This window comes from Cervus elaphus, chromosome 11 (genome assembly GCF_910594005.1).
Source record: "Cervus elaphus chromosome 11, mCerEla1.1, whole genome shotgun sequence".
NCBI classification, from domain to species: Eukaryota; Metazoa; Chordata; class Mammalia; order Artiodactyla; family Cervidae; genus Cervus; species Cervus elaphus.
In genome coordinates, this window is record NC_057825.1 from 38,342,733 (window position 1) to 38,363,445 (window position 20,713).

A 20,713-nucleotide genomic window follows, 5' to 3' on the forward strand; every position below is an offset into this window, starting at 1 on the left:
AGACAGAGTGGAAAGAACTCACACAGGGTCGGGGTGATGTCAGAGGTGACAGAATAATTGACCTCTAATGGAGACTGGGCTAAGACTACCACATGCCTCAAGCCTAACCAATGCGAGGAGTTGGTTTCTGGTCCTGACCCTGGTCCTCTACTTGTCTGACTTATGGTCCCTGGCAAATCCTTAAACTTGTCTGAACCCCAATTTTGGGAAACAGTTTAACATACTAATAACTTAGAATCTGGAATCAAATTGCTTGGTTCAACTCAGTCATAAGCACTGTGACCTTGGGCAAGTTCCATAACCTTTCTTGAGTCTGTTTCCTCATCTGTAATGGTGGGATAAGAACAGCACCTACTGCATGAGGTTGTTGAGTTGGGAAGATTAAATGAGATACTATAGGCAGAGTCCATAGCACAGGACCTGTAAATCCTCAACTATGGTGATTTATTCTTAGGAACCTGGGCTCTAGAGACAGAAAAAAATAGATCTGGACTTTAAATAGATTTCTGTTCAGATCCAAGCCCCACTACTTACTGGCCAAGAGGATTTGGATAAGTTATTGAACTTCTGCATCTCAGTTTCTTTTTATGTAAAATGAGAATAAGAAAAACACTGACCTCAAAGAGCTGTCTGATGGTAAAATGAGTAACAGACAAGAACTCAGAGAAGTTTCATTTGTAAAATCAGTAGAACTTAGGTGGTAAATGTTGGCGAAGAGAGTGAGATTAAGGAATACTGACAAGGTTTTTGTTCTATAGACAGAACTAGACAGATGTGATTAGTCAATAGATAGTTATTTAATGACCTTGGGCCATCAGCCAACAAGTGCCTTTCATGAAAATAAGGTACCAAGAAATAGGCTCAGAACAGCCTTAGTAGTAAAGCACTTAGCAGGACGTCTAACACATACTCAGTTCTCAAACAATGGTAGCTGTTACTCTTACTTCAGTTACAACTGCTATGACTGCTACTACTCTTGGGCAAAGACAGTCACTCATAACTGCTTCTGTCTCATCACTCACCACTGGCCTCTTGCTAAATCCTATTTGCTGAAAATGCCTGAAAGATGGCTAATAATGTTATCCTGCTACCTTTTGGGCAGATTTCAAAAAGAAGATATATGGGTAAGCATGTTGGAAATCTGTAAAGAGCTCTAGAAATGCACATGTTGTTACTGGTAGTGATACTCTTGAACACCTCCTTAGATTGTTAGGGGAGTAAAAGAGGCAACAGATGTAAAATAACTCTGCCAAGTAATAAAAGCTATTTAATATATTTAAAGTGAAACCCATAGTGGATTAGTTCAGGACTTTATTTATTTATTTACTTATTCTGAAGCCTTTTCTCATCAAGTTCAGAGTTTATGCAGAGCTTTCTCAAGAATCCTTAAAGATTGTGAATATTTGCATAGAGTTGTTATGAATCCCTCCCTTACCGTAAGCATACCTAATTTTTTCCCCCTCATTGCTCTGCCTCCTTCCCTAATAAACTATCATTCTTTATTTACTTGGCCATTTCCTGTTGGAAGGGTTTTGTGTGTGTTCATATAAGACCAGTTTCCTTTATCCATTTGTGGTATAAGGGCCTTTACCTCCTACATATCTAGATAGCATGTTTCTTAGTGTCTTACTTATCATGAAAGGCATATTCTGCTTCGAAGATGCCTGGAGCTTGAAGCAGGCTGGCCCGTGGGTGGTTAACTGTCTATCACCCAATTACATCTGTCTAGTTCTCTAAGCCAAAACTTAGCAATTTCCCTTAAATTCACTCTCCTTGTCACCCTCCAGATTCAGTATGGATTTTGTGACCTAAGTCTTGGTGATTTTACCAATGAAATATTTCTGTATTCATTCACATTTTAGTATAAATTACCACCTTCCAGAGGACTTACTGTGGTTTATAATGATATATTTATCTTTTTGATTGGTTGGTCATTGTCTATCTTCTCTCTTAGACTATAACCTCTACGAAGGCAAGGAGAATTGTTTTTATCCAGAACATAGTAGGCACTAAATAAATATTTGTTGCACAAACAAATGGTACACTTTCTGCATGGCTTCATTAATTGGCATTTTAGCATATTATATAGCAGCCTTTCTTTTTTCCCATAAATATAATCTTTTATTACATTAATCTCTTCTGGTTTTTTAAATTAAATTTTAAATCTTTTATAGTCTTTTGAATACAAGGCTAGTTTCAGCATCTTGTAACATCTCCCTCTTCTTATTAAGTACCACCGTCTATGGAGACTGCCCTTCCAGCAGGCCTGCTTCTCACCTTCATCCTTTTAAATGACTTATATTTTAAGACAGTATAATGTTGTAGGTGTATTATGTCCCCATGTGTAAGGTCTAGATGGGCCTGCTTTATAAAAGGCCTTGGTCCCTTTACTTGGCAAAAATGTAAATGTTTGGGAGGTGGGATTCAGACTCCCAGGTACAATAATATAGCTGATGGCAGTATTCATGTTGGATAAGCCTGGAGGATATTGCTTTTAGAGAATGTCAGGGAGCTTGGGACACATATTTGGCTCATCCTTGTCTTCAGAACTGTCAATCTTGCCCCCACGAATTTTGAAAGTATTTGATCTCTAATAAAATTTTGAAAAAAAAAAAAGGTAGTCACCTTTCCTAAGTAAATTCCATTCCACACTTAAAAATCAATAGATATATTTATTGTTAACTATGGACATTATCCTAGATTCCTATCAGTTCTACAGAATCTGAATTTAAAATAAAAATTTACTAACACACAGAGATCTTTCTGGATTCATACATGATTTTATGTATAGTCACTGTTGTGTTTAGTTGCTAAGTTGTGTCTGACTCTTGGTGACCCTGTGGACCCTAGCCCTCCAGGATCCTATGTATAGTCATGCATAATACCAAGTAAATATTCCAAAGTGCAAGAAAGACATTTTTAAGAGATTACTGACTTTTAGACAATAAAGCTTATTAAATATCCTCAAAACATGCAAGAGTTTTTGTCTGGAGAGGGGCATCCAGCTTATCTAAATATATACTACTCTTCTCTTAGTTTCACACTCAAGGAGAGTCTGGTGTGAAGAAGCACGGGACAAACAAGGTTTTGAAACTGAGGAAATTCATCTTTTTTCTATGAAACCACTTTCCTCTCTTGTTTTCAGAAGGAAAGCTCAGATAACTGTGAACTCCAAGACAAGGTTTATTTAGTAAGATGAGCTTGTTGATCTCATGAATACCAGCAAAGTCAGTGGCCCTCCTGGGGAGCTGAACCCTACAGTGTTTCATTGGATTTTGTCTAAATTCTGCTATTGCTTTTACAATAAGTCTTAACAGATTCTTAGATATAGGAGAAGGAGCTGGAGAGTGTGGGGTTGACCTGAGGATTAACTGAACATACCTCCCTGCAATTTCTTCAGCCTATTTAAGTAATGGGAATTTTTATTACATTTGGATTCTTTACTGAGTTAAATAGAAATAACAGCTTAGCTGAAATGCCTGACCTGAATGTCTGTAAAGTCTAATTAATGACTGCTGAGGCAAATGATTTTTTAAAAAGCTTTTCCACCCACCACAAAAACTATAATTAATTCTATTTATGCTTCCAGGCCTGCTAATGTGAATGCAGCACAACATGCCATCTTTTATAGATACAGTCTTGGAAAATGGTAGGGAAAGACTAAGAGGATTTTACAACGAGTAGAGTCACGAAACTGCCCACGTGTGGTGTCTCGTAGGTCACGAACGCTCTGCAGTCCTCGGAGCCTCTTTGCAATGAATTCCTATGCTCAGCCCCGCACTTGATGCCACAGAGGGAATATGACAAAGGGGGCAGGCTCTGCGACTACACAATTCAGCAACTGACCAGGAGGAAAGGCAAGTGCCAAGCAAGTGATGCCAACAATTAGCGTCAGTGGAGCTCAAGGCAGGGAGAGTTCAAGGTGCAGGAGAGATCAGGGCAGGCTCCACAGAAAAGAGAGGACGGGAGCAGAGCCTTGAAGTTGAGACAGAACTCCAGACAGGATTTAGATGGGGCAAAGGTGGAGAAGGCCGTTTCTTCCTTCACAAACACGGCTGACTTAAGAGAAGGGCTGCTGCTGAAATGAATCTCCCCTTCTGCTAGCCCTGGAAGAAGAGCTGGTTCAGTTAAGTCAGGCATTTTGCAGGACTACAGGAATGTGATGCAGATACTGTTTTTTTGTTTTGTTTTTTTTTTTTAAATGCAGACCATTTTTAAAGTCTTTATTGAATTTGTTTCAGTATTGCTTCTGTTTTTTATGTTTTGGTTTTTTGGCCACAAGGCATGTGGGATCTTAGCTCCCTGACCAAGGATTGAACCTATGCCCCCTGCATTGGAAGGTGATGTCTTAAACACTGGAACCCCAGGGAAACCCCAGGGATTTAGCTTTTGATTGGAGAAAAACCCTTAGCAGTCCCTTGTGGGATCTTGGAAAAGTAGATGGGTGGGAAGCCAGGAAGATGGGCTTTACCTTTTGTCAAAGGTCCAGTTGGACTGGACAAGGGGCTTTTGCATTCCCATAAGGGGAAGGGAGAAATTAGCACCTGATGTGGTTACCATAAATAAAATAAATATATATACACCATGGAATAGATTCAGTACTCAGTTTCACTAGTTCTTACAGCTTCCTTGATAACAAGGATGTTAGTGCTATAACTTGCAAGAAATCCTTTCAAATATAGTCATGTTTGCTCAATACTTGTTTATAGTTGATCAAACATTCAGAATGCTCTAGGCACTGACTCACCCCTCGAATTAGTAGGAAGCCCTATCCAGGCTTAAATATTTATCCTAGAGAAATGCTCCTGGATGGATATAGTTTGGTACCAGTGACTGGGTTCTTCTCAGAGACCAAGTGTGCTTGATTCTAGGCACCGCCCTTGATTGCACGAGAAGTGGGGGCAGTGGGAGGAGGAGCTGGCATCATGGTAACCAGGTCAAGCGTTAGGATTCAAAGCTGCAGACCCACTTCAGTGTTATCCGAACCCAGCTTTCATGCAGGTTCCCATTTCACTGCCTGCAGCACTTTTGAAAAGGCAAACAAAGACCCAGGAGCCTCGCTGGACCTTTGCTTCATATTTTTCACTTGAGGGCTGGCGCTGCATTCACCAGTTGTGGTCAATGGAAACTCCCGGAGAAAGCCACAATAAGAAAAGGCAAAGAAATAGTTTCTTCCTTTACAGTTTTACTGGCTTAAAGGGCCCTAATCTTCCAACCTTCTAAATTTTGTTCTATAATTTTATCAACTGAATTCTGCAAAAACAAGAAGGAATTCTGTCCTCTGAGGTAGAGTCCTGAGCAAGTGTGAAAGTAAAGATGTTTCTTTCAGTTGTGGCAAGCTGCCAGCCTTTCAAAATAATGAAATTTCATCCATCAAGCAGAAACTGAGATTTTCAGAGGTGCTCTCTACCTAATAGTAAATGGCAAAGAGTCTCCTGCCCACCAATGGTGCACTCACACCAGAGCACCTGTCTGGACTCTGGTCTTGTCTTTGCTACAAACTCTGTAAACTGTGTCAAGTCATTTCACATTCTTGGTCCTCAGGGTCCTCTTCTCCGAAATGGAGCTGCTTCCCGGCCTACCCACATCATTCATTAAGTGCTGTGGTCATCTTGTTATGGACCTGAGACAGAACTGAGTCTATCCTGGATCACTGCCCACTGCTGTGCAATCTTGGACCAGTTAGCTAATCTCTCTGTGCCTAGGGTATCTGCTTCTATGGAAGGAGTAATAATATCTACATTAAATGGTGGGGGTGAGCATTTGATGAGATGACTATGTAAAATGATTTTCACTGTGCCTAACAGCTAAGAATTCACTAAATGATGACTTCTTATTTTTAACCTTTCTAAGGAAATTGAGGTGGGAGAAAGCTGAGCTCTAGAGTCATGTACTTGGGTTCCAAACTTGATCTCCCCATTAGAGCTGTGTGCTCTTGTGCAGGGTATCTGAGCCTCAGTTTCTTCATCTGTAAAATGGGAATATTTCCTGCACAGGGCTGTTGTGATTTTTAAATGGGGTAATATTAAACGAGAAAAAGGCACAATGTTTGGTACCAAAATAAATTACAAGCTTTTCTCTCTGCCTATTCCCTGTATCCCACTGATGGGAGATTAAAATGGAAAACAAGTGAAAGCACTCTGAACTAACAGATTGTACAAACTCTGAGTACTTGCTCCTTAAAGTAGAGAGCATTGAAGAATAGTAGAAAGATCAAAACACAGGAGTCAGATTGAGGAAGCAGAGAATCCAGGGACTTGCTGCATCCATGCCTTTGATAATCAGTTCCCTATAACCCAGTGATTTTCCATTTCCTCAGACATCCACAGCCCAGTATTGTGGAAAAAGCAGACTCTATGGACCCAGATGTGGGTTCAATTTCCCTCCTCCACCATTATAAGTGGGCAGACCTTCATCTTCTGTCATTTACCATCCAAGCCCCACTCTTCTTCAATTGTGTTATACACCTTCTTAGGGTTCTGCTCTGCCAAGAATGTTGTATCCACGCTTTTCCAATGAACAACTCCATTTCACTCTGAGGCGATCTCTTCAACGGAGCCTGAGTTCTTTGCCAACCACTTTACTTGTAATCTCAGTTGGATGTTACTTTCTATATACCATGCATCATAATTTAAATTATACATTTTATTTATTGAGTTTTTTTTTATAATCTTCCCACTAGATTATAAGCTCCACCAGGATAGGGTCTCTATCTGCTTACATATAACCAAATGGCCAGCGTCTACCATAAAAAGTTTTCAATGCATATTAGAGGAATGAATAAATATTAGCCCATGCATCTTGATTGGGGATTTAAAAACAAGGCCACTAGTAAGAGGTACAAACCACTGTATAAAATAAATAAGCTACAAGGATATATTGTACCACACAGGAAATTAGCTGGTATTTTATAGTAACTTTAAACAGAGTATAATCTATAAAAACATTGAATCATTAGGCTGTACACCTGAAACTAATATTGCAAATCAACTCTGCCTCAATAAAAAAAGAAGGTCATGGTGGGTCTAGAACTTCATGAACTATTTGAGCTTTTGAAAGCTGCTCTGCACCTATTCTGGATAATTAAGCCCAGTCCTACTTTATTATGAGAAAATAACTAGCCACAAAACAACATCCATGGAAACAAGCTGAAAAAGATTCTTCAGATGGGGAGAGGGGATACAAGAGTTTTCTTTTCAGTATCCAGAAGGAGAAATGAACCCACTTCTTAAAATTAGTCAGTAAACTTTCAGGCCATAATTGTTTTTGTCTGGCTTGAGAAAGATGAGCTGTGCTGTGTTTGTCCTCATTTTTCTGTCCAAGCAAATGAATTAACAACTGCAATAAACATGGGTTTCAAGTATTGGAAGGATGGAAACCACCAGCATAACTCCCAGATAAAAACTCACAAGAATGCTATCATTCAGCTAAAAGTTTGGAGTCTCAAATTATTTTTTCCCTTTTTGGAAGACAGTTTTACTAAAGTTTCTTAAACATCTTTGGAGTGATTTCTACTGGAGGGGTAGGAAGAGCTTTACAAACATCGGAGCTCATGCTGAGCTTAAATAAGTTGCTAAGGCTGAAACAGTCAGACAACACAATTTATACAGATAAAAATACTCAGATTAGTTGGGGAGGAACCAATTCCTGAATGATGTGGCATACCACTCATAAGAATCTTTGAGCAAGTAAGAGTTGTCCCTGTTTAGAACCCAGTCATCTGAAGAAAGGACTTCTACAGTAGCCTCACGACTGGGCTCCTGCCTCTGGGGCCCCCCAGTATCCTTTTTACATGCAGAGACACTGCTATCAGATTCTCTTCTTAAATATCACTTGTTAGATGTTCAAATGCTTCAGTGATTACGCTAAGTTGGAGTTAAAATTCCTCCAGGCTCTCATCAATCTGCTTCCAACCCAATGTCTTAGTTTATTTCTCATTACTCCTGACTCCTTTACCCAAACTCTCCCAGACAGATTACTGTCCTCAAAATATGTTTGCTCCTTTCCATTCTTTGGGATGACGTCATGTCATCTCTTCTCTGGAGCTATCCATCACCCGTCCTTGGTCTTTTAGGAATTCAGGTCTGCTCAGCTTCTCATGAAGCCTCCTCTTCAGAACAGTTCACCTCTGAGCTGCCACAGGATTCATGATCAGGCCTGAATCCTGTTTTTAACCATCTGGAGAAATCACTATTTGGGTGTTGTTTTACCTGGTTATTACATTTTTTGTTGTTTATACTGTCAAGTGTGCCATACTGACCTCAGAAGTTATTTACAGGACCCCAGGGGTCCCTCACCTGGGGATCCATAACTGGAACTGATAATCTTCTATCCTTTCAATTATTTCCACTTTCTGATTAAGGTAGTTTAAGTGGGTTTCTGTTTCTTGCAATCACATCTTAAAGAAGACGTCTGTCATATGTACACGTTTAGGATAGGAGCTCTCAACTCTGGCTGGAATTATTTTTTCACAGTTCTGGAAATGTAAGATCACACATATCAGTGTTCTGAATGTACAACATCTGGGGCACTGACTAAAAAGTGCAGATTTAAAAGATGCAGGTTCACAGGCTCCATCTCATACTGATTCTGATAGAAGCTCTTGGGGACAGACCCTGGGAATGGGTAGTGCAGACAAGATTCTCCACGTGATTATTAAGCATATTCAAGAAATTCAGAGGATCAGGAGGAAGCTGACACTAAGGTTTCCCATGTGGTGGTGAAGGGACATGGAAGAGGAAATAATTCATATGTCTTGAGTACTGATTATGTGCTTGAAAAAAATATTAGGCATTTTTATTGGTGTTATCTCTTATAATCCTCAAACAAGACTACAATGTATGTCTTATCATTAATCCCCTATACAAATATGGAATGAAAGAAAATACCTCATCCAAGGATCTACACATGATAAGTTGTTGGGCCAGCCTTTAAACTCTGGACTGATCAGCTTCAAAGTTCACATGTCTCACTCTCCTTTCCACTCTACTGGGGTTCTTAGCAAACCTTGGAGGGAGGGAGAGGGAGCATGAGGCACAACACGTTGGAGACTTCCTAGGTGAATCTGCAGGAGTTGGACAGATCCTGAACTCCTGAGGAGTAACCCCTGGATTAAGACCACATTGACATCTTAAAAGGACAGTGATCCTCTGAGCTCTGAATCTGCATCTTGGACCCCAAGTCTAAAGCCTGGTGAACTCCAACTGCAGATACCACTGGCTGTCTGCCTGGTTCCCAGACCTAAAGGTGGAGACTTTAGCAACTCTGGACTTTATTACAGGTGCAGCACACATACAGGCCTTTTGGCTGAAGCTTCAAAGATCAGCATTCTCCAGCATTCTACTGGACCAAGGGTCTAGCTAGGGGATGGACGGTAGAAAAGAAATCCAGGAAGCCAGGTCATGTTCACTGATAGGAAAGGGATGATTTAAAAAAAAAAAAAAAAAACAGGTTAGGATGGAAAAGAGGGCTGGTGACTGTGCAAACCCTGGGGAACATGGAAACCTTCATATTTTACAGTAAGGTTGAACTATTACTCAGCTATGAAAAAGAAACAATTCTACTTGCAGCAACATGGATGGACCTAGAGATTATCATGCTAAGTGAAGTAAGCCAGACAAAAGACAAATAGATGATATTACTTAAATGTGAAATCTAAAGAAATGATACAAATGAACTTATTTACAAAACAAAAATAGACCCACAGACATAGAAAACAAATTTATGGTTACCAAAAGGGAAAGTAGGGGAGCTATAAATTAGGAGCTTGGGATTAACATATATATACTACTATATATACAACAGATAACCAACAAGGACCTACTGTATAGCATAGGGGACAATATTTAATATCTTGTAATAACATATAAGAGAACAGAATCTGAGAATCTGAAAAAGAATATGTGCATGTGTGTGTGTGTAACTGAATCACTTTGCTGTATATATACCTGAAACTAACACAACATTATAAATCAACTATATATATTTAAAAAACAAACAAACAAATGAGCCATGGAAAATCAGAGAAACAAGAACCTATGTTGTGACTCCAGGTAAGTTTCATTCATTAAATAAATAAAAGTTCAGTATTAAAAAAAGAAACCTTTTAAAATCACCCAGGGAAGATCTTAAAACTCCTGTTCAGATAATCATCAACGGGCAGCCATGGTAGAAAACCACTGGTGGAAAGTACCTCTGAGGAGCAAATGATAGGGGTTGAGCCTGCAGTGGTCTGAAGGGAGGCTGCAGTCAGTCATGATTGGGAAAGTTGAGGTCACTCAGGAGCACAGCAATGGGCCACAGTGCTTCCAGTGTGAGAACTGCCTGAAGTCCGGCTCACTGCCAGAGCAGGACTCCCTTCCATTTTTAGTTTTCCACTGTAGGGTGAAGAATTGGCACAGAAGAATAGAAACCCGTGTGAAAGGCAGGAGGGAGAAGTGGGAACACAGCAGACACAAAGATATACAAAGGCGTGTGTCTCAAGAACAAGACCACCAGCCTCAGCGAGAGGCGATGGGGGCACGGGGCAGCAGATCAGGGGGCCGGAAGGGCCGGAGTATTCAGTCCCAGAGGAGGCTGCTCTACTCACTGAGTGGATGATGCCTTGCAGGGCCTGAAAGCCGTCATTTACCGGAAACACGTGATCCTTACTGTCCGCAATCCGGGCCAGCTGAGAACACAGCAAACACAAACACACACCGAGACGTGTAAGGTTCGGACACGGAGAACCGGGAAAAGCCTCTGGGTCCAGGGGGCTCCATCTCATTTAGAACCCGGAGGAACCGAAGGGCTTGCCTGGGCTCAGGGGCCTCACTGCAACGCCCTCAGTCATAATGAGCTTACCAGCCGCCCTTCTGGAGCGGGTCCGGAGAGCCGGCTCCAGCTTTTACGTTTGTTTTAATGCTTGTCTCCATGGGAGCAGGGGTAAGATTGCGAAGCGAGATGAACACTTGGCCTGGGTTGATGTATTTATGGATTTGGGGGCAGGCCATTGGCTCATTTTTCTCCCATTCAACCACATTTCTATTGGCAACTGTATTTGAATCAAACAGACTCAGGTTTCCTTTCAGTGCAACTTTAAAAATAAATTCAAGCTTTGGTGTTGGGTGAGGTCAATGAATGGGGACCCTTATCTTAGACCCAAGCTGCTCATTGAGGGAAGAACCCTTAAGACTGGTTTGGCTGCTCCTGCTTGATGGAGCAGAGGACTGAAGAAAGGAGAAACTGATATGTGAGCTTTTCTCCTCCCAAATTTCTGTCTAGTACTGAGACTGCCACAGTTAGAGTCAGTTCCAGGATTTTTACTGATTGCAAAAGGATCACACAATCATTGGGAAATTTCAAAAAACCCAGGAGTGTTAAAAAGAAAAAAAGTTCATATAATTCATGTGTTAAAAAAAGTTCATATAATTCATCTATCTACCCATTCGTCCATTCATCCTTCATCTATTATTGTTAATTTGATATATATAGTTATTTATACTTTTTCCATACAGATATCATATTTTATTTTAAAAAGTGGATTTGTACTATTCCCAAAACAGTTTTTGTTACCTTATTTTATTCATTTAGCAACATATCATGAGCATTGTCCATGTTATCAAAACAAAAATAAATTATGAAGAACATCCCTTTAGGTTGCTAACACATTTTCACAATTTGCTTATATATACCTGGACATATTTTTCTGCCCACTGGCCAATTATTTCCATTTATGGGAGGGGGTATTGAAAATGCATTGTGTTTTTAATGAGATAAAAGGGATGTTTGCCATTTAAATAAGAAAATCAGATTTGTCAAAATAAATTTTAAAAAACCAATCTGTTTCCAAGTTAATTTCAATCTGTTTTGACTTCTTGGCAATTTAATATCTACCAAAAGTCAACTAGGAAGGATGCTGCCTAGATGCTCTGTGTTGAAGACCCTCAAGTGTATTTGCAAATGAGTTCACATCCCTCACACATCCAATGACTCCCTTCCTGATTAGCATTCTTGGAAAAATCATCTATCTAAAGGGTATTTACGCTGCTGATGCACCCTCCCCACCAAATGCATATGTTTTCTATCATTCACAAGCTTAATATGCTCCCAAGCATGAAGAAATCTATGTTCATACCTGTGTTTCATTGAAATCCTTCACGCCCACACAGTAAACGATTGCACCCAGATCTCGGGATCTGTTCGCCTGGGCCAATGAAACAATGACATTAGAGTGAGAAGCAGTGGCAAATGTAGTCCTTTTGGATCAGCTAGACTAATTGCAATAACCAGGTATTTATTGAGCATCTACTGTGTGCCAGGTACCATAACGGAGAGGGCAGTCCCTGTACCTGAAGAGTCAATACTCCAGTGAACATCACATTCTAATTCAATATGGTAGATGCAAAGGGAGTGATTAGTCTAATGGGAAGTGTTGAGAAAGATCCACAGAAGTAGAGTCTTGATGAGAAACTGAATGACGAAGGGAGGAAAAGGAAACTGTAAGCTAAGTCATATTAAATATTCTGGGGAAATATTCTTTTCTGGGGAAATTATCTTTTCTGTTCCTCTGATGGATTTTTATTGACATAGGTTCTTTCTTTGTAATGGCATCATGCTCTGACAGCAAGGTTGTGATCTTTGGAACCTGATATACCTGTGTTTGATGCTTGACTTAGCTCTGTGAAGTGTTTGGGGGATTAAATGAGATAACATATGCAGAGCTCCTCACATGAGGCCTAGAACAATACAGATGTGCATCAATGTCAGCACCTTTGTGAATAAGGGTTTTTTTATTCCCAAAGACACAGAGTCAATGGTATGGGAATTGCAGTCCATATTTGAGTGGGTGAACCTATGACCTTCTCTACAATTAAGTGTTGAGAGGGCAACATAATGAATAATATACAGATTTTGGCTTGGTTTTAATATTTGATTTATTAAAGACTCTTCCAGGTTTTCTAGGTTGTTTGTTTCAGAATAGAAAACAAAATTTGTAATTCCTTGGTATATGTCAATACAGTAGGAAATTAATAAATACTTGATAGGAAACATATAATAGGTGCCCAATATATGCATATTGATTTCAATGGTGTCCTTTTATCCCCCTCTCTTACTACTCCAACCCACTTATGATTAATCCTGCATTTTAGAAGGGACAGAAACATACATCTTTTTACCTTCAAGTTAGAAATATTTCTTGCTGCTTTCAGGATAAAATTAACTTTTAGATATAGTCTAGCCCCAGCCTTATCTGCAGCAACTTCTATATGACATTTCTCCTCTAGCAGGGCTTTATATAGAATTATCAAAAATGGAAAGGTTCATTTTCTTTCTGTATCTTGAACTTTATCTTTCTGTTTCAGACACCCTCTTCCTATTGGCAGTGGCACTCCAAATATTTTTCTAAGTTTGTATGTGCCATACCTAAAATTCTTTTCTACTAATCCCTATTTTAAGCCTGTCACTTATCATTTATTTTATAGTCACTTATTTCCTTATTAGGGTTTTTACTTTGATTGCTACTTTGCATCTAGATAAACCATTTTGTGTTCCTATTATATAGTTAGTTTCAACTTTTTCTAAAGTTAGGAATTTCTATATAGGAATATATATTCATATAGGAATATATTGTTTCCCAGATGCTCAAGGAGCATCTGTCATAATTTACTCATGTGTCTGCCCATTGAGAATTTTGTACAAGTTAGGGATGGGGGACAGTAGTGTGTTTACCTACTTAATATCCTCATGCCCTTTGCCAACAGAGGCTTCAAAAAGTTGAATGTATTACATGGTAAAGTCCTTGAGTGCAGCAACTGTGTCTTACTCACCAATGTTTCTCTAGTCCAGCAAAGTGCCCATACGGGTCAAACTCTAAGTAAATAGCGAGTGGATGAATGAATGAATGAATATATACTTCCGGCTTGTGGAGAAGGCTGAATTTAAATTAAATAGTATTCAAGAGCTTCAGGCAAGGGTAATGCTCTGATTTCTCATCAAGAGGCTGGCATCTCCCTTCCTCCCTGCCTGTGTTTCTTCTTATTGTGTTTCTTTTGAGCTTGTCCTGAATGAGCCTTTGTCACTAATGAGGCTTCAATACATTTCTATGGTGAACTGGTTTCCTTGGGTGACTTATACATATAGCTCGAATGTGACATTTGAAAGGAAAGAATTTCCTAAATATAAACATCACTTTCATGTCCTAGACAAACCTCTTTTTCTGAATCTCTTTACACAAATTGAAAGCTTCATTTCAAAAGAATTCCTTTAATTGCTTTGGGGACCACTTTTCAAGAGCATAAAGAAAAGGAAAAAAGGAATATTGAAGGAGAGCTTGCAATTTACTTTGTCATCAGTTAATATTCAGCTTTGACTCTTAGTAAGAATTTCAGTGATTAATACATTTTGACAAAATTGGCTCTTACATATTTCAAGTAATTCTTTCCCCTCCTGTTTTTAGTAGAAATGAAAGAAAAATAGTACTGATGGATTTGTTGAAAAATGATACATAGTATTTCAAAACTGCTTTCAATAAAGAAAGGCATGACAGATATATTTTATCCCCCAAAGTAATATGCAAATATTTTGTAAAAGGGAAAAATACCCACCATGTGTGAGACATGTGGATTCACTTTAAAAATAAACTGTTATTATTTTTCACATATGGGACTCTATTTTATCTGGGGATTTTACAAAGAAAATCTATCATTTTGCCCAAGTAGAGAGACTGCAGCCCATTTCAGAAGGAAGAAGCCCCGTTTCTATGTCAGACACAGGCCAGGCTGTCTCTTACCTCCCTCTCTGAATAGAAGAAGAGGTCCTCATGGAGTTCTCCATCAGTCAGAGCAATGATGACGCTGGCTGTCCTGTATCCTGGTCAAACAACACAGACCCACTCAGTTCATCCTGCCACACCGAGAAAATCCCCTCAGCCCTGGGAGTCCATCTCTTTGAAGCTGCACCATCTGAGATTCAGTATTGTGAGAATCAGCTTTTCTTTTGAGACTGCAAGTAGCTCCAGCGTGAAGAAGAATGTGGGACAGACTCTAAGGGGGAACATGTTTTATTTCTGGGTTGCTAAGTCTTGTCTTTAAAAAAGACCATACCTGGTAAATTGGTCACTGGACTGATAGCTGGGGGTAGCTACAGGGACTCACACATGACTATTTCCTAGGAACAGTTCACCTGACTCTTGCCAAGACCTGCGGGCAAACTTGACCACCCGGGCCATCCAGATGTCCTTCTCACATGCTGTCCTTGACTGCATGTGCACACCTTCAAGAGTTTGGCAAACAGTAACAGTCATCATGATTCACAAGTTGACTAGAAGTATTACAGCAGGTGTCAGAACTTACTAGAATTCTGTCAGTGATTTAGAAACTTCTAGTAACATTGTTTGTTAGTTGTTCAGTGGTGTCCAACTCTTTGCAACCCTATAGACTGTGTAGCCCACCAGGCTTCTCTGTCCATGGAATTCTCCAGGCAAGAATACTGGAGTGGGTGGCCGTTCCCTTCTCCAGGGGATCTTCCCTACCCAGGGATCCAACCCAGGTGTCTCACGCTGTAGGCAGACTCTTTACCATCTGAGCCACCATTGCTGATGATGTCTTTGTATTAACAGGTGTTGCTATAGATACTGGGTCTGTCTTATTTGTTGCAGTTTAGAGTAAAATAGGAAGTGCACACCTCTGCAGGTCTGGGAGAAAAGTCCCTACTGTAGTGCTGACTCTCTTTTTGGAGATTTGCCTCAGATAGAGAAATGTTACCCATGAAAGACAGGGTAGTAATAGTATATTGACTAAAATAATAACAAATATTATTTCTATGTGCTAAGCACACTAGCAAGTGCATTTCATGCCCTTTCCCCATTTAAATGAAGGAACGATTAAGCCAAACTGGTATCTTAATCTAAAATCATATCCAATCATGATGATGAAGAGGCTTGGAGCTCAGAGAAGGACAAGAAAATTAAATTTGACATAAAAATCCAAGACTTCACTAACTCATCCAAGTATTTATTAACTTGATGAATTCAACATGCAAAATTGGTCATGAGCATTTCAGACTGTGGCCCATAATGAGATCTTAATTACTTTTATATAACTTTTTTGGGAATCATCAGAGCAGTAGAATTTGACCTGGTACATGCCATCTTTCTATGTGTTCCTTCTCTGTGATGAAGTGTGTGTTCAAGGATCTGAAGCAATATCATATGTGTCTTTTGAAACAGGAAATTACTGAGGTAATTTTTCAGAAGGAAACACAGAAAAAAAGTTAATCATAATGGTAATTCAGAATATAGTCTTACCTTGACTGTTTTCATAATAAATCTGCTCACTGGCCTGAAAAACACATGAAAAAGTCATTAGACATATCTACTCTTTGCTACTATAAATGCCATAGTGGGTAGTGGTCTCTGATGTTGGATCCACAGTCCTGGGTCAGTCTTGATTCTTTATGTAATTCACCCAGGTTTCACTCAAATATCAATGGATGACATTCATCTAAAGTTATCTTGGATCAATATCTTACTTCTAATAGACTGGAACTTGTTTTTCTTTTAGACTGAAATGATGAAATTCTGTCTCAACCTCTGAAGAAATATATAGCAAAGGTTACCCTGGGAATAGAGAGGACTTGTGTGTGGCATGATTCATGAGCATCAGCTAAGCATTAGCTGAGATTCTTCATCCAGTGTCAGGGAAGGAGGAAGGAATTTCATTTACTCAGCTCTTTTGGATGGAGTTATTGGGTACACACTTATGGGAAATTTTTTTACTCCTGCCATCGAGTGTGGCTCAGTTCTGTTAAAACATGTGTCTCATCTCATCAGCCATCCCTGTGTTGATGTTTCTATATAACAATCTATATTTGGAGTTTAAAACTCTTTTAAAAAAAACAACAACAACTCTTTTTAAAGTTACCCTTTCAAATCCTTCATGCATGTAAGTGTCTCCTCCTGGCAGAACCTTCTGGAGTTCTTCTAGCCCTTGACGAATCTGTTCCCTGAAATCCAAAGACACCCTGTTAGTCTTGTTTTTCTTTTGCTGTTGATAGTCACATGCATTAGTCTTTATCTTCATGGATAGTCTATATTACCCCAATAGTCCCCTAAAAGCCTATTGGCAGGAAAGTCTTTGTAGTAAATCATCAACTTAGGGCCAGCCATAGTGTAGAATAAGTGAGGTTCCAGGGACTGAGGGAAAGGACACTTCTTCAGGAATCTGTGGGTGAAAATTTTCCATACCCTGGAACAAGACAAAGTTTTCACTCTACATTGGAAACAAGTCTTGAGATGCAACTGGTCTTGAAGCAAACATACCACCTTAGGCAACTTTATATCAAGATGCAAAGGGCTCATGCAGTCCAGAGAGAGAAGGGTACTAACAACCCAGGGCAAGGCCACCGCAAGGACCACAGGCAGGAGGGACAGGCGTCTGAAGCAAAATGCCACCAGCACCGTTGTGCCAGAGAAAACCAAGTAGTCAGCTTTGAAAATAAAGACCCTGGCAAACTGGGCTTTCCAGGACAACCAACAGTGTTTTCTGTGGGCTGGAGTCCGTGTTTTCTTACTTTGATTGCTCAAGGTGGTAGTGGTGCAGGAAGAGGAAGTGGGTTATGGTCTTGGGAAAAGGTCTGACAGCAGTGGAAAACATGAAGCTTAGGGGACCAATTAGAATCATTGTGGACCATTCCCTTAGGGATGTTAGATGTCCACATTCACATTCCCATCAATTGCTGAAAAGGGCAAGAAAGTGTAGTTTTTGACAAAAGAAAAATAAATGAACTTCATTCATGAACAGTAAGCCTATAAAGGGTTCAAAATTATCTTCTTCCCACTGGAGTTTCTTTAGGGGCAGAGGGTGGAGATGCACAATTTAAATTAGGTGGGGAAAGTTCTTTTCAGCAGGGAAGGAAACTAATGTTCACTGGGCATCCACTAGATACGGGCCCTACACAGATTTCTGATTTCATCCTCATAATAACCACTCAAGGTGGGTATTATTGCCCTCAGGTAAGAAAACGAGTTCAGAGAGGTTAGTTAAGTAAGAGAACAAAGGCTTGACATCAAATCTGCCTGATTAGAAGAAACAAAAGTTTTTGCCTGGATTTCTACTTTGCCAAGCAGCATAGAACAGTGAGAAGTTTTCAGTAAAACTTGAATTAATGAAGAGCAATGGCAACTTTTAATACCATCTGTGTACTAATACTGTGTCAAACTGTTTGAAAAATACATACAATTAATTCACTTATGCCTTAGGATAGCTCTCTGAGGTAGATACTAGAGTTATCTTCACTTCACAGATAAGGAAACTGATTATATTGCTGAGAGTATTAAATAGTCACTTGACTTCCCCAGTTCAAATTAGCTCCCTCAATCAGACTTCATATGGCACCTGACAATTTTGGATTTATAGCACTTATGACATTTTATAACTAATAACATTTGACATTTTGTAACTAATTTATAAACTAATAACTAATTCTATAACTAATAACATCTGTTCGTTTCAGTTCTAGACTTTAAGGAAGTTGTCCAAAGCCCCTTTACTACTAAGTGGCAGAGGTGGGATTTCAACCTAGAGGCCCTGCTCTCAGTCACTATGCTAAACTATTTCTCTCTTGATTAAATGAATGAACAAATGAATGGATAAGATTTATTACTTGTATATACTGGTAATTGCTTAAAGAGGAAGCCCAACATAGAATTAATAATTTGTTAAACTGATGTAATGGGTGCTCATAGGTGAGACTGGATCATCAGGTTGGAAGTTTTAAAAAACGAATTGAATAGGGTTTAAACTGAGGTTGTTGATGCTTCTAAGGTGGAATATTTAAGGTCAAGCAATATTAAAAATCAGAGACATTACTTTGTCAACAAAGGTCCGTCTAGTCAAGGCTATGGTTTTTCCAGTGGTCATGTATGGATGTGAGAGTTGGACTATAAAGAAAGCTGAGTGCCGAAGAATTGATGGCTTTTGAACTGTGGTATTGGAGAAGACTCTTGAGAGTCCTTTGGACTGCAAGGAGATCCAACCAGTCCATCCTAAAGGAGATCAGTCCTGGGTGTTCATTGAAAGGACTGATGTTAAAGCTGAAACTCCAATACTTTGGCCACCTGATGCGAAGAGCTGACTCATTTGAAAAGACCCTGATGCTGGGAAAGATTGAAGGCAGGAGGAGAAGGGGACGACAGGGGATGAGATGGTTGGATGGCATCACTGACTCAATGGACATGGGTTTGGGTGGACTCCAGGAGTTGGTGATGGACAGGGAGGCCTGGCGTGCTGAGGTTCATGGGGTCACAAAGAGTCGGACACGACTGAGCAACTGAACTGAACTGACTGAACTTAGACTTTGGAAGACATACAGATTATTGTCTGCTTCTCTTATCAGTGCCCAGATATCAGCTCACATGCCAAGCTGCCCAAATCAACTAACTGGAAGCCTTCTTTGACCCCCTCTACCTTGAGTCCCCTCTCTCCTAATCCCCTATGTAATCTAACATTAGATTCCATTGGTTGAATTCTAAAGATATCTTGAGACTGACACTTCTATTTCTTTTGCCAACCTCATGGTCTGGGCCACCATCATTTCTTCCTTACACTATTGGGAAAGTCACTAGCTATCAGACTGCCTTTTCAACCCTCTTCTGTTCAATCTCCACATGTTTTAAAACTATGTGTCAAAACATGCTATTCACTCCCTTGCTCAAAACCCTTCATCGCAATTGATTACACTTGGCATAAGAGCTCAAATCCTTACCACAACCTTCAGGTGCCTACATGGGATGGTTCTCTGTCTCCCTGACAGTCTCAACTTGCACCACTCGGCCCCTACTCCCTTCATTTGAGTGCCACTGGTCATCCCTAGCTCCTTTCTCCAACAGATCCTTCACACCTGCAGTCACTGCTGCCTAGGGGCTGGAGATATTCTCTGCCCAGCTCTCCACTGGGCTAATTCTCTCCCAGCCTTCAATCCCAAGGTAAATATCAATTGCTCAAAGTAGCTTCATTGGACAATTAGCTCCCTCAATCAGACTTTACAGGGCATCCCACAATTTTTGCTTTATAGCACTTAGGACATTTTGTAACTAGTAACATTTGATTATGTCATCATCTGTTCAGTTTAGTTCATTTGTTTCAGTTCTAGACTTTAAACTCCATGAGGGTTGCACCATGTCTGCTTTAGTCTCCACTAATCTTCCGTGTTTATGACAGTACCTGGAACATTACAGACATTCAAGATATATTTGCTGAAGAGGTAGAGGAGGGAATTGGCTTCATTGGCTACATGTGGACAGTGGCCAGGCAGAAGCTGACCTGGTAGTAATGGACTGTAGGGCAGGCCTGGGTCCATGTGATTATAAACTATTCTCTATGCTGTACCTCTTTACAGAACCCCCACATTTTAATAAATTCCATTAAAAGCCATAGTTTAATTTCAACTCTGTTGTTGGGTAATGAGAAAGAGCATATATCTGTGCATTAGAAGGAGGATTAAAGATGAGAGCAGAGTCCCCCATGAGGCCACCATGGTAGGGGGAGGGTGGCATTAGCATTCACCTGGCAGAGGGCAGCTTTGCCCTGCAGGTCAGCCTTTTCATGAGGATAACAGCAAAGGTCCATATAGTCAAAGCTATGGTGTTTCCAGTAGTCATGTATGGATGTGAGAGTTGGACCATAAAGAAGACTGAGAGCTGAAGAATTGATGCTTTTTAACTGTGGTGTTGGAG

The 20,713-nt window shown here is 40.0% G+C and overlaps 1 protein-coding gene across 1 annotated transcript in view; it reads right to left on the reverse strand.

Moving 5' to 3' along the window:
- ANTXR1 (ANTXR cell adhesion molecule 1) overlaps nt 1-20,713 on the reverse strand; it is a 252,957-nt gene that overhangs the window by 181,811 nt on the left and 50,433 nt on the right. The window contains exons 4-8 of the mRNA XM_043917596.1: nt 16,902-16,983; nt 16,286-16,319; nt 14,771-14,850; nt 12,116-12,184; nt 10,589-10,669 (exon numbers count right to left, since the gene is read on the reverse strand). Of these exons, the coding sequence (XP_043773531.1) occupies nt 10,589-10,669; nt 12,116-12,184; nt 14,771-14,850; nt 16,286-16,319; nt 16,902-16,983 (346 nt within the window). The remainder of the gene's footprint in view (nt 1-10,588; nt 10,670-12,115; nt 12,185-14,770; nt 14,851-16,285; nt 16,320-16,901; nt 16,984-20,713) is intronic.